This window comes from Palaemon carinicauda, chromosome 19 (assembly GCF_036898095.1).
Source record: "Palaemon carinicauda isolate YSFRI2023 chromosome 19, ASM3689809v2, whole genome shotgun sequence".
In the NCBI taxonomy this organism is placed as follows: domain Eukaryota; kingdom Metazoa; phylum Arthropoda; class Malacostraca; order Decapoda; family Palaemonidae; genus Palaemon; species Palaemon carinicauda.
The window spans coordinates 121,943,161-121,958,158 of record NC_090743.1 but is presented as its reverse complement, the minus strand read 5'-3'; the positions used below and the strand labels follow the sequence as shown (position 1 = coordinate 121,958,158).

The 14,998-nt window shown below is 36.6% G+C and overlaps 1 protein-coding gene across 7 annotated transcripts in view; it reads right to left on the bottom strand.

Moving 5' to 3' along the window:
* LOC137658804 (ral GTPase-activating protein subunit alpha-1) overlaps positions 1 to 14,998 on the bottom strand; it is a 139,615-nt gene that overhangs the window by 28,354 nt on the left and 96,263 nt on the right. For all 7 annotated transcript variants that reach the window (XM_068393855.1, XM_068393858.1, XM_068393856.1 and 4 more), the window contains 5 exons: positions 12,098 to 12,199; positions 6,213 to 6,395; positions 5,882 to 6,040; positions 5,213 to 5,340; positions 4,924 to 5,060 (listed from right to left, as the gene is read on the bottom strand). In XM_068393855.1, coding sequence (XP_068249956.1) covers positions 4,924 to 5,060; positions 5,213 to 5,340; positions 5,882 to 6,040; positions 6,213 to 6,395; positions 12,098 to 12,199 — 709 coding nt within the window. The remainder of the gene's footprint in view (positions 1 to 4,923; positions 5,061 to 5,212; positions 5,341 to 5,881; positions 6,041 to 6,212; positions 6,396 to 12,097; positions 12,200 to 14,998) is intronic.

Sequence of the window (14,998 nt, the reverse complement as noted above, 5' to 3'; positions counted from 1 at the left end):
GTCAGACTTTTTAGTGTATATGTAGGTAAAGTAAAAGTGAGCCATAACCAGGGAGAGCGATCCAATGTAGCACTGTCTGGCCAGTCAAAAGGACCCAATAACTCTAGCAGTAGTATCTCAATGAGTGGCTGGTGTCTTGGCCAACTTACTCACTGGGAAATATTTGACTGTTGAGTTATTTAAAAGAAATATATTTCATTTTCAAAATATATTAATTTCACTAAAATGAACTTTCAAACCTAAGTCTGAATTGCAATGTAGGTGGGAGCATCAAGCTGCTGAAGAAAAGAAACATAATTAAATGACAAGGACTAAAGGTCTGACAGATATCTCAAGGGACTGAGATTTCATAGGTGAACATTGGCTTATATTAATAAGACCCTGGCGTTCTGTTTAAAGAAAATATGTATATTCATATGTCCAGAATTTCTGACCATCCATGAAACTAAAAAGAACCAAGACGATTAGGAAATATATTCTAAAGTATAGGTAGGTATACTTTATATCATTTTATTGTGGAATACAGTAGAAAAATTTGGCACTTCAGAAGAAAGAGGTACCATCACAACATTGCCACCAGTGATCTAATTAGGTTGATAGGCATCAATGTAACCAGAATTGCCATCTGTAACCTTATTGCCAGCATTCCACTTTACAAGTCTGTGCCTGATTAAGCTATTGTCTTTTAAGTGCTTTCTGAGACAGCCTAAAGAGAGCAAGGCTGGACATCATCTGTACATGTTTTACCTCTTGGAAGAAAGTAAAACGAAGGTTATACCATCCAAACAGATAGACACTTAATCCTCTTAACATCAAAACATTGAAATATTTGTAATTTTGACATGGCAGACTGTTTATCAATGTACAGTTTGAAGCAAGGAAGATGGAATTAACTTTAAAAACAATAAACTAATCAACCACTTACTGACTAATTCATGTTACTGTCTTTCACATGTAGAATAAAGCAAAGTAAGATTTATTACAACTTTTACAATTTGGTGACTGGGTTATTTAACCAGACCACTGAGCAAAGAAGGTAGCAAAGACAGGAACGGAGTTCTTACTCCTTAAAACATAGAGTAGAAACATAATAAAACATTATTGAAAATAGGTGCAACAAATTAATGTTAGCAGAGAACAGTCCAGAACTAATTTAAAAGATTTACGATTCTATCACCGGTTGCTCATAACCACCCAAAATTCAAGTTACATTCTAACAAGGTGAGTGTATATGATCCTCCCTTCATTCACTCTCACAACTACTGTATGTATAATGATTTACCAATGAACCATGTTGAACAGAAATTCCTATGTCTAAGTAGGAGAGATCGTGATGACAAGCTGAGCTTGATCGAAAAGGAGCTGAGCTTGATCGAAAAGGATAGACTTAAAACCAGGAAAAGGATATGGTCCCATGCAATTTCATCAGAAGGGGACTACTAAAGAACTGGAAAATATCAAGTTGGCTCAAAGAAAAAACTGTTTTATTATCAAATTCACCATAAAGTGTACTTGCAATATTTTTCCTCGGTTGAATACTAATCAGAAACTAAAAACAAAGTAGGAAAAACCCCAGGGGCAAAATTTGAAATGTCTATCATTTCCATTAAGATTTTCAACATTCTCATTAGAAAATATAAAGGAAAGAGATACTAAAATGTTAATATTTATTTACGATAAAGAAATGTATATTTGACTGCATAAATCAAAGATATCTAGGTCAAATAATGCTGTCCACATGCTTGAAACCTAAAAACCAATGGAGCACATGTATGGTGCAGCTAGCCAGCTAACACAACATTCTTCCTACTTCCTATATATCAGAAATAAAATGTCTGGAAGTGACGAAGACCAAAAATGCAGGCTAATATAAATAATGAGCTTGTTGCGAAACAAATGGCTGAATATACGTCAAGTAAGAGTCATTGAAATGAAACTATCAAACAACAAGCGCACAAGAATCATGTGGTAGTCTTAAAAAGTTAAAGGCATATCGACACAAAATCTGTGTTGTTTCCCATTCTTACTGTCCTCAAATTCTAGTTCAAAATATTACTTAGTATTGCCATTAATAACAATGAGTTGCTATGCTTTGCCAGTATGTAATGAATAATCATTCTATATCTACTATTTATGATGTGCTAAACAGATTACTTAATGCAGTTAAACAATTAATGAAGTTCTCTTGAGAGCTTTGCAACAAAATAAAGGTATTCAATACTTTGAGTGCACTATAGTCAACAGAAAACAAGGTACTATAGCAAAGGGAGGGAAGAGTGGATTTTTGTAACACAAATCAAGTATCTAACATTTACGAATATGCCAATTATATGACCTCTTATGGCGATAGCAGAAAATGTTAATCTTAAGACACCAAAACTAATAATATATTGAAAAGTGGTTTACTAAAATATAAGTATATATATTCTATTATGAATGTATATACAGTAGTCTAATGTTAAAAGATCTTATGATCTAGGCTAAACTACTATTAATAAAAAATAAATTTTAAAAAATGAAAAAAAAAATTGAAATAAATTGTGCATCCCATACAACTAAGCAGTCTATTAGAGACAAAGATCTGTATTTAAGGCTTAGCTACTATAAATGATATACTAATGTTTTGAGAATGGAATGATTTCCTTTCTCACTTATAAAATGGAAAGGGGGCAAGTTTATATATAACAAGGCTCAGACATATTTACCTTTAAAGGATAATTGTTGAAGCGTACATGACTGGACTGTCTTGTGAATTGAATTTGACTAAATCTTATAAATAACTAAATGTGTAAGACCCTATATACTAGTGTATATCTAATCATACCCAACTATAACAATTAAAATTAAATATACTTGAACTCAATCTTCCTCCTGAATTTATATTCAGTATATTTTCAATCTTCTATACCACAGTATCTGGACATTTTGTGCGTTAATTGCCGATGCTAACAAAATTCTAAAACATGAGCAGATCAAGAGTAATACAGTTTTGATTTACAATATATATTAAAAAGGAAAACAGGAAGAGATGTGCTAGTACCATCCTGAATGGCCAAGCCTGATATTGGCTGTGTTAATTCATCCATGTTATCAAGACTTTGAAATACTCTGAAATGCTTATCAAGCGTTAAAGAACATGGAATTTTTAATGAACAGACATAATGCCAAAATTAAATCCTGGTGATGTTAATCCTAATGCCTCATTGAGGCTTTCTAGTAAATTCTAGCATCATAGATCTCACCTAGTCAATGAAGCACACTACAAAAGCATAATGTCTAGCAAATATCCCATAATAATTCATCAGTAATATTCAACTTTTACTTCCACCTTACAATACTTTACACTCTGACTTACATGTCTTTTTTAACTATAACAGCAAAGAATTTCTATGGTAAAGATAAATATTGAATACCATGAACATCTTATGCCTACAAACGGTACTTGCACAAACTCAACAACACCTCTGTAAGATTTATATCGTATCTTTCAATTCTATAAGTAAATAGATGCAACAAGCTTGCCAATTACAATGCCTTATGATGCTGTTTATTAATCTTCAAACTGCAAGGAAGTGCAGACATGGAAAATAGTCTAAAAGTACAGTACTGTACAATATATTTCTCTTCATAAAAACCTCATATCATATATCTACAGTATAATAATTACAGTATTGTTATGCTTGAAGTACTGAAATCTTTCTAATTTTTCTTATGCTAGTTGATAACATACTTTAATTATATTGAAATTAAAAAATACAGTAAACATCTGCACTAAGGATTAAACCAATTGTAACAGAAAAACTGTTTGGTTAGTCAGGAACAATTAGTAACCAAATGATGAAATTTAAAGTTAAAAAATCAGGCATAACTCCAAATGAGAATAGGAAATGAATGTTTATCAAAGTGGACAAATTTTTATCATTAAATATACATGATTCTCACTTATATGTAATATTTATTAAGCGAACCCTATAGCTATCGTTACTTACGGTACGTAAATAAATTATGCATTATATTTACTCTATTTTGAGGTAAAATTAAGCATAAATTACAGTAACTTAATGACCACAAAAGTAATCAAAACAGTGTGATCAATTACAGCAAAAATAAGGGATTTGTCCATAACAATAAGTCAAGACTTACTGTACGCACAAATCCAGTATACTAAGATACATCTAGGCCTACAAGAACAGAGTAATCCAGAGTAATCTGCTGATTATATGACATTGCAGAGATTGGCTAAGATGAAAATTTGATGTACATGTGCATACAAACTCCTTACAAAATAAGGATGCATTATTTAACTCTATGGAATTAATATACTTACAATAATGGAATTATAGAAAGGTTATTCATAATAAAAGGACATGTTAAAGACTAAGAAAATGTTTTCATAACAATAACTGGTTGGACATTGGTGTTCTAAGGAATCAATGCAAACATAAGAAAACACTATAAAGATTATATTCATAGTAGATAAGAGTGCCCATACTTGTATTTTTAATACACGTAACAGTTTTCAGCAAGTACATAACATGTACAAGCTTTAGGAATGGGTAATGCTATTGAAAGGAAATCAACTGTAGTTTATTGCGAGGAAAATCAATCTAACATTAATTTGTTTTTCCGGTATCCTCTATACTATAGTGGCAAAACGGTGGTGGCGGAGATTAGGACTGAACTATTCCATTAATGCAGATGATTACAGTAAATAAAAACTAGATTCAGGCAGCTTTTCCAAATATTTTTAAAGCATACGACTCAAGCAGCACAGAATATCCAAATACTTTTTTATAATAATCTCAATTACTTTATAAACTTATTAACTAATGCACCCAATGTAAGCATCCATGACATTTCAGGAGCAATAAAAATTAAACCTAGCCTTAGATCTAGAATACATTAAAAGACACATTGCCTCACCTGATGATCGTGTGGGGCCTGAACTAAACGATAGTGGGAAGACGGGGCAATACACTGCAGATATGAAGGCCTCAAAGGTTGTTGCTTCGCTGTACTGCTCAATGATGGTGTCCAGTGCTCTGGCTCTTTCCTCATAACTGGGGGTTGCCACGGCAATTTGTAATAATGTGCTTTTGGGTGGCAAAAAGTATTACACAAAATTGCAATTCACTTGTCATGTCTCGGCACTAAGCCTACTACAATAAAAAAAATTTTCCTAGAACATGATTTACATAGAAAAAAAACTTACAAGTTTTGGTACAGCGCTAGTCTACTCCTCTTTGCTCTTGAAGCATTTAAAGCTGTGGTACGCACTAACCCAGGAAGGACTTTGTGAGCCACAATTGCACCATCAAAGAGTGGACCAAAGAATGGGACCTGTTTGATAAAAAGAAATAAATAAATAAAATCTAGCTAAACTTAAAACTTAAGAGTTTTGTACACCAAATATCCTTAATAGCAGTGTGTAACCATGTTCCAAATAAGAACAGATATTAATATAATGTAAGACATAAACAATAGAGCTACACATTCATAATAGACTTTTCTCTTCCAAAACCTAAAATGTACAATATGTAAAATTTATCAAAAAAGAATTATATATATACCATTTGCAATTTTAGGTTCTTTGCAACATAACTTTACTTGAAAGGAAATTTGCTTTGCACCCCTTACTTTTCATCTGTTCCCTCTATTTTTTTCTTGCTTGGCTACTCAACCTCTCTGGCTTTACATTGCTCTTATTTTTATTACTCATCAAAGAATAAGGCAAACTGTGAATGTTACCTACTTGGGATACGTGGCCAAACATAACATTCTCAACAGTATTACAGGAAAACTACATGTTTGGAAGTTAACACATTTCAACATTTTTTCATCTTAACCTTCTTTCCAAAATTAAAAAGCATAATTCACTTACATCAGGTTTTGTAGAGATCTGTATCCGATAGAGTCTGTTTGGCAAGGGGTAAATCACGATAAGAACGTCACAGAACTCTGTTGGTATGATGCCCCGTCTGTAGTCGCGGATGTGTTCTGACCAAACAATGTGAACCTCATCATTACCAAGGTGGCGAGTCTGCAATTAAAGCTAGACATTAGCCCTTTACATAATTCCTGGGATTTCAGTTGAAAAAAAAAATTCTATTACTGCAAAATACAGTAACATCATATCATTAGCTACTTTAAAGAAGTTAACTAACTATAATAAAACTTTTCTTACAAGAAACCATACTACAGTGCAAACTTACCTTTTGTAACATGGCTTGCTCCGTAAACGAAGGCATCCTTGTAGATACGTGAAATATTACTTCTGTTAGAGAGGTTGCGTAGTACGGTGCAGTCTCTCCTGTAGAGCCATTCTTCTGGAGGCCTCCCAGGAAACCAGTGTGAGTGGCTAACTCAACTTCCCAGCCCAGACCAGCGACAAATTCCTAAAAAGTTTTTAAAATATTTCTTCAACATAATCTTTATTGTTAAATATCTAGTTGATAATGGATTTTTTCAAACCATCATCCTTTAAGAGCAGTATGATTTCAGTAAAGCTGGAACTCTGCTGTTAAAATTTCTAACGAGGTGGTGGTAGTTACTGTCGGGTGGAGAGTAATTAACTTTAAAGATTTGAGAATTTATTCTAAATGAGTACAAACAATTGACTTTTATTAGGAGAATTATCCTTAGAAGGGAGGAAGCTCCTATAGCCAAACTGGTGAGAAATCTTGAGATTTCAAAACACTTGGACCTGTCAAAAGAGTCAAAGTAATGGCTCCTCTCAACCTCCAAATAACCTGGGAAAAGGATGTACCAGGTGATAAGCTAGGTTTCTGCCTAATCTTGACAGACAACAGTCATGGAAGAACTTATATATAACAAAGGATATGGTGTCTGATTTGTATATTCATTAAAAGCACTGTGTTTGAATATGTCTGATTCTTCATCCATCCTCGCTCTTGTCTGGGGGGAGATACTTCTACTGCATTCTTAAAAACGTACTAAAAGTTGTACAGTTGGGATGCTTGCCTACATTAAAAAGTTCCAACAAATAGTGGCATACCCGCTGCACACTAAGATAAGGGAAAGAAAAGAGGAAAAAGGGTAACCAATCTTACACCTCATTCTAGCCTTACATCGTGACCGCCATCTTAGACGAGATGGTTCTTGTCCCATGGGGAAGCTAGGCTCTCTACACAACCAGTTGAGAACCTACACTAGTACGAAGGTAGCAAGCAAGGAAGGTTGTCTGGGGTTTCCAGACTCCAGCCTTCATGACTTGCACCACTGACAGGTTCTTCTTGAAGCATAGCAATGAACCAATTTTTCTGACTTCATGAGCACGTGCTTGATGGGATCTTCCTTATTGTTCACATAAAGCTGGATACTCTTGATTGATGGTTTCCCAAAACTAGGTGATAGTATTCCCAGAGATTATCTATTTCACCTTGCTATTTCAAAAGAAGTCTCTGGTGCTGTGGTCTGAAGGTCTGAGTCCTCTTCAGGTAGTGCCGTAGAGACCTCACAAGAAAGAGAAGCACATCTTTCTGGTCATTGGTTGCTTCTTTTTAGATGGAGGACTCAAACCTGGAATTGTGGATGGTAGAGTTCTGGGCCTTTGATAAAAACTCTGGAATGAAGGTGAAGATATTCTTTCATCCCTCAGTACAACTAGTGACATACGAAATACCATGCAGTTTGCTTATACACTTCACCAAGACCAAGGCAAGAAGAGAGACTGTCTAGAGGGTCATCGGGGTAGTTCTCTCAGCACCGAAACTAGGATTATAAGCAGATCCTGATACCATTTGATGTGAAGCCACTTGGGAGACACCATAGTTATTCTAAGATTCAGGGTTGGCAAGATTCTGCTGATTACCCTTTGAACCTGGAAGAACAGCAGAAAAGCATAGACATGTATGGTGTCCCACTGATACTGGAAGGCGTCTTCACTCGATCAGAAACGGGTGAGCAGAAGACCAAAAGCTTCTTGTTGAGCCATGTGAGTGTGATGAACATGTCTCTCGATGGTGATCCCCACAGAACAAGAAGCCTGATTGCTACTAGAGGATGAAGAGACCATTCCACTTCTATGATGTGCCCCAAGCAACTGAGCATGCTGGTAAGCATTTTTCTTTTGACAGATCTACTGTATTGCTGAATGCCCAACTGTGCACCTGCTTTGACAACCCATTCAGGTAATGTTAAACAGTACCTCCTTGCTTGTTGACGTAAGCAACAACTGTTGTTTTGTTACTTACCAATGCTACCGAGTAGCCTACCAGGCTCTCCTTGGAAAGCTAGCAATGCTAGAAGTGCTACTTGTATTTGCATTATTAAGTAGATGTCAGTTGCTTTTCTTCTTTGGACAAGTAGGAATGGGATGCTCACCTGAGGAAACAGACTGTAGATGTGGACCCATCCATACCTGGATGCAACCTTGATAAATTTCTTGTTGTTCAGCTATCATACTAGATCATCCCATACCTCCTGTGCAAGAGTGAAGGGGATCGCTGGTTGCAGACCAGTAATGTTCCAGACACCAATGAAATGATCACCAGGTGGAGACGCCGTGAAAACTAGACTTCTAAAACGACAAGAGGAGTCCTAAAGGTCGTTGCCAATGTCAAAAATGTTAAGTTCTAGTTTGATGAAAAAAGGTTGCGCTACCTCCCTGAGTCTGCTTATGCAGTTTTCCAATGGAAAGACTTGCTGCTACCATTTCTATCAGCACAGCCTGGTATTCCATCCTCTGCTTTGGTGTAAGATTGGACTTTTCCCGAGTAATTATGATCCACAGATCATGGCAAAAGGAAAGAACTTTTTCTTGATCCTGAACCAACTGCCTCCAGGAGAAGGACAGACTAACTGAGTCATCAAGGCGTCTCAGCAGACGAATGCAGTTAGCATGTGCTCAAGCTGAAATGGGTGTGAACACTGGTGAAAACTTGGAGTGATAGCCAATCCATAGCACAGGACTTTGAGCTGGTACACTAGTCCCCCTAGGGACACTGCCCAGGTACTTTGTTGTAGGACTATTGAATGGGGATCTGAAAGTGTGTCCTTCAGATCTGCAGAAAGCATGAAGTCTTTTTTCCTGATTTCAGATAATACAGTACTTGCCATCTTCATCTTGATGGGAGTCTGCTGAACAAACTCTTTTTAAGGGGGGAGAGATTGATTACCCACCTCCATACCCCATTCACCTTCACCATCAGAAGAAGACAAAGCCTGGAGAACCATCCAATATGACTTTCAGTATTTTTTTTTTCTCTAAGATCTTCCCTTCTGGTTGGAGGAAGAGGGCTTTTTACTATTATTATTATTATTATTATTATTATTATTATTATTATTATTATTATTATTATTATATGGAGTTGGTGGAAGGTTGTTGCAAGCAGTGAAAAGTTTCTACAAAGGTAGTAAAGCATGTGTTAGGATAGGAAATGAAGTGAGTGATTGGTTTCCAGTGAGAGTGGGGCTGAGACAGGGATGTGTGATGTCGCTGTGGTTGTTTAACTTGTATGTTGATGGAGTGGTGAGAGAGGTGAATGCTCGAGTGCTTGGACGAGGATTAAAACTGGTAGACGAGAATGACCGTGAATGGGAGGTGAATCAGTTTTTGTTTGCGGATGATACTGTACTGGTTGCAGACACAGAAGAGAAGCTTGGACGATTAGTGACAGAATTTGGAAGAGTGTGTGAGAGAAGGAAGTTGAGAGTTAATGTGGGTAAGAGTAAGGTTATGAGATGTACGAGAAGGGAAGGTGGTGCAAGGTTGAATGTCATGTTGAATGGAGAGTTACTTGAGGAGGTGGATCAGTTTAAGTACTTGGGGTCTGTTGTTGCAGAAAATGGTGGAGTGGAAGCAGATGTACGTCAAGAGAGTGAATGAAGGTTGCAAAGTGTTGGGGGCAGTTAAGGGAGTAGTAAAAAATAGAGGGTTGGGCATGAATGTAAAGAGAGTTCTATATGAGAAAGTGATTGTACCAACTGTGATGTATGGATCGGAGTTGTGGGGAATGAAAGTGATGGAGTGACAGAAATTGAATGTGTTTGAGATGAAGTGTCTAAGGAGTATGGCTGGTGTATCTCGAGTAGATAGGGTTAGGAACGAAGTGGTGAGGGTGAGAATGGGTGTAAGAAATGAGTTAGCAACTAGAGTGGATATGAATGTGTTGAGGTGGTTTGGCCATGTTGAGAGAATAGAAAATGGATGTCTGCTAAAGAAGGTAATGAATGCAAGAGTTGATGGGAGAAGTACGAGAGCAAGGCCAAGGTTTGGGTGGATGGATGGAGTGAAGGAAGCTCTGGGTGATAGGAGGATAGATGTGAGCGAGGCAAGAGAGCGAGCTAGAAATAGGAATGAATGGCGAGCGATTGTGACGCAGTTCCGGTAGGCCCTGCGGCTGCCTCCGATGCCTTAGATGACCGCGGAGGTAGCAGCAGTAGGGGATTCAGCATTATGAAGCTTCATCTGTGGTGGATAATGTGGGAGGGTGGGCTGTGACACCCTAGCAGTACCAGCTGAACTCGGTTGAGTCCCTTGTTAGGCTGGGAGGAACGTAGAGAGTGGAGGTCCCCTTTTTGTTTTTGTTTCTTTGTTGATGTCGGCTACCCCCCAAATTGGGGTAAGGGCCTTGGTATATGTATGTATGTATGTATGTATTATTATTATTATTATTATTATTATTATTATTATTATTAGCTAAGCTACAACCCTAGTTGGAAAGGAAGGATGCTATAAGCCCGGAGGCTCCAACGGGGAAAATAGCCCAGTGAGGAAAGGAAAAAGGAAAATAAAATTTTTTAAGAAGAGTAATAATATCAAAATAAATACCTTCAATAAAAACTATAAAAACTTTAACAAAATAAGAGGAAGAGAAATAAGATAGAATAGTGTGCTCGAGTGTACCCTCAAGCAAGAGAACTCTAACCCAAGACATTGAAAGACCATGGTGAAGAGGCTATGGGACTACCTAAGACTAGAAAACAATGGTTTGATTTTGGAGTGTCCTTCTCCTAGAAGAGCTGCTTACCATAGCTAAAGTCTCTCTTCTACCCTTACCAAGAGAGAAATGGCCACTGAACAATTAGTGCAGTAACCCCTTGAGTGAAGAAGAATTGTTTGGTAATCTGTGTTGTCAGGTGTATGAGGACAGAGGAGAATATGTAAAGAATAGGCCAGACTATTCAGTGTGTGTGTGTGTGTGTAGGCGAAGGGAAAATGAACCATAACCAGAGAGAAGGATCCAATGTAGTACCATCTGGCCAGTCAAAACACCCTATAACTCTCTAGCGGTAGTATCTCAACGGGTGGCTGGTGCCCTGGCCAACTTACTACCTGGAACTAAAAGGTTAAGAGTTGAATGTAATCAGTGTTTGAGAGTGGGAAGAATAAGGGTCAACGAAGGGAAGCAGTCCAACTGCATCACAAGCATCCCACTACTCATGGCAGCTGCAGGAGGGGACTGCCAATCTCAGTGTCCCCTACCTCCTTTTCTAATCTACCTTTCATGGACTGACCAGGAGGGGAACGAAAGGATGGAGCATTGTCCACACCTTTTCTAGAGATGAAAGGGACTAGAGGTGCACACGTGATCGTGAATGTTGCCAAGTACTTCAACACCAACTGGAGTAGAGCAAATATCGACTTCCTAGTGGTTACCTTTGAAGTGCCAGGGCTCTTAAAGGTAACAGCTCGATGGATAAGGGACTCCAGCTGACCTACTGTACCTGCTTTGCAAAAAGAGAAGCTACGTTGCTCAATGGAATGTTTGGGGGATCATGGCTATACTACCACCTCGTTATAAATTTCAACAACTATATTCCAGCTTCGGTGAAATCATACTCCAATTAAAAGGACGATGGTTTGTATCTGTGTTAGAACAAATGATAATTCAACATTCATCGACATTTGCTACCAATCTAAATAATTTAGATTAAATGACTCCTCAAATGCATCAATACTTTAATTACAGTATCATACTTTTTTCAGTTCCAAAGACAGTATATTTTCAACCCACTTTATTTTCATGATAAAAAAGAAAAATATATAAATAAAAAAATTAAAATATTTTTCAGAACACAAAAAATTTTAAAATTTAATTAAAAAAAAAAAAAAAACAGCTTTCAAGTCAAGTACCTCAAAACCTGCTGATCCTCCGCTGTTACTGAGAATAGACATCTTGTCCTCTTGCCCCTCTGCTACATAAATCACAGCCAACTTGTGCGTCTCTCGACATTTCTTGGAAAAAAATATTCAAGTGTATCAATAAACATCATATTCAATAGTGGATCATTGGTTAAATAAAGTCTACACAATTCTTCATGAAAAGCTTAATACAGTAGTGATTAGCACATAAAAAAGGCCCCAAATTATAAAAGAAGAACCAGCCTCAATTATTAAAAAATTATTGCACTTGAGAAAAACAGCCTTTTAATAAAATGTGCTATTTCTATACTTACCTGTTCCTATTGCTTCTCTTTGGGGGCTTGGATTTATTGAAGTAAACCCATACAATTTTAACAATTTCCACATTTCCTTTCTTCCCAACTGGCTCAAGCCTCTAGTATAGTAATGCGACACCTAGTGGTAAACGGCATGAAGTGAAACCGTGTTTGTATCCTACTGACATCCCCATTTAGTGAGGAGGGGGGTGGGCATGTACACGACATCAGGTGAATAAAGAACTTAAAAATTTTACTAATAAAATTCTGTTTATTTCTATGAACCTCCACTGATGTTCATAAGGCTGACTCCCACTCTCAAATGGAGGTGGGACACTAGTGCAGGAATGAGGTAGGAAAGAAGTTCTTCCTAAGAACTGAATATACCTGATTCTAAATTCAACTGTTTAGATAATTGGTAGCAGAACTCTTACAAAATACATTCATGCATTATTCAAGATTAAAAGAATCCTTAGAAAATATTTGATTCCAGATTCTTTCTAAACAAAACCTTACTCTAACTTCTGTTTATATAAACTCAAAACCAAGTACATAAACTTATAATTTGTAACCAACAAAAATAAATTTATAAAATAATTGGACTCAGAATATTACCAGATAACACCATAGGATCTAGAGCCCAATGATCTTAATAAGTAAACCATGCCTCTTTAAGGAAATATTTGGCAAAAACCGATTTATTTCCCTATTGAGTTGCTGCTAAAACCCTTTCAAAAGAAATATTTCAGCAAAAACTAGAGATGTAGTTGCATTTCTAACATCATGAACCTAACCTTCAAAGGTTTCATAAGATTTGGACCAAACTCTTTGTGAGCTTGTGACCAAACCTTTAATCATAAATAACATGACAGTTTTAGTTAGAGGACAAGTAGGGACCCTAAAACTGCAAAATAGATCAGGCACTCTAATTCTTATCATCCATAGTTTTCCTTGAATAATACTGAAAGACTCTTACTGGACAGAGGAATTAATCTTCCAATGTAATGCCCTCTTTCATTTCTAGAGATGGTATGTGAGACTATTGTGGCAAACCTTTAACATTACAGTCATTCTATGCTCTGAAAGAAGGTAAAAGATAAAATCATCTTATGTTCAAGAATCCTAACTTAGGAGAGAGTGTTTGTAATTCACTTATGCTTCATTTCTTGTACTATTTGTTAATATTTTCATCTTTTTTCTTCCTTTTCATGTCATTCAAAAATAAGTTTAAAATTTTTGAAATTCTACCAATTCAACTATCCGATTAGGAAGATCATCTGGAATAAAACTTCAAGAATACTGTGTAGTATCGAGTCTCATGATGGAGAAGGAATGATTATTAGAATTAACGGCATACCTAGCATTACGAACAGGATGATACTGTCTGGAAAGATCTGAATGTAAAGGATGGTCAAACATGAAAAAAATCTTATGCAACATGCATAACGAACTAATTGAACGACAGTGCCAAAGATCAATATCTAGATCAGGTTTAAGAAATTTAATAGACCATAAGTTCTTGTCCAACAAATTAAGATGGAAATCAGCAGCTGAAGACCAGACAGGAGAACAATACTGTACTAGTAACAAGGTAGAATGAAAGAATTAAAACACTTAAGAATAGATTGATCACTGAAAATCTTACAACACTCCCTCAATGAGCCAATTTTCTGTGCAATTGAGGAAGAGACAGACCTAATGTGTTTCTCAAAAGTAAATTTGCTGTCGAGAATCAATCCTGAAATTCTAAAAGTCATACAGTACAGAGTTAAAGAAACATTATCAATACTGAGATCTGGATGTTGAGGAGCCACTGTCCTTGATCTACTTACAATCATAATTTGAGTATTATTAGGATTCAACTACATGCCCCATAATTTGCACCATGCACTAATTTTAGCAAGATCTCTATTGAGGGATTTAGCAACCCCAAATCTACATTCAGGAGATGGAATTATTGCAAAGAGAGTAGTATCATCTGCATATGCAATGAGCTTCTTTTCGAGGCCAAACCACATGTCATGTGTATATAGTATGAAAAGTAATGGGCTAAGAACACTACCCTAAGGACCACCAGATAATACATTCCTATAATCACTATGGTGCCCATCAACAACACTTTGCGATATATTACCAAAAAATCAATGATGATGCTAAGAAAAGACCCACCCACTCCCAACTGTTTGAGTTTGAAAACAAGGGCCTTATGATTAACACGGTCAAAGGCAGCACTAAAATCAAGACCAATCATACGAAATTCCTGATCAAACATCAAGGGATTTCTGTACAACATTGGAAATTGTACGAAGGGCATCACATGCTACAAAGGGCTTTACGAAACCCAAATTGCAAACTGGGCAACCAGCGATTACCTTCAGCAAACCTTTTTAGACGTTTTGTTAAGACGTTCAAAATCTTTATATAATATGGGAATTATGGAAATTGGGCGGTAATCAACTGGACTTGAGGTACCACAAATGCATTTACCTAATGGAGTAACATTACTAATTATCCAACAAGTGCTAAAAGAACATCTACTTGCTAACTTGCGCAAAATACCAGCTAACTTTGGAGCTAAGAACTCTGCTGCCTTTAT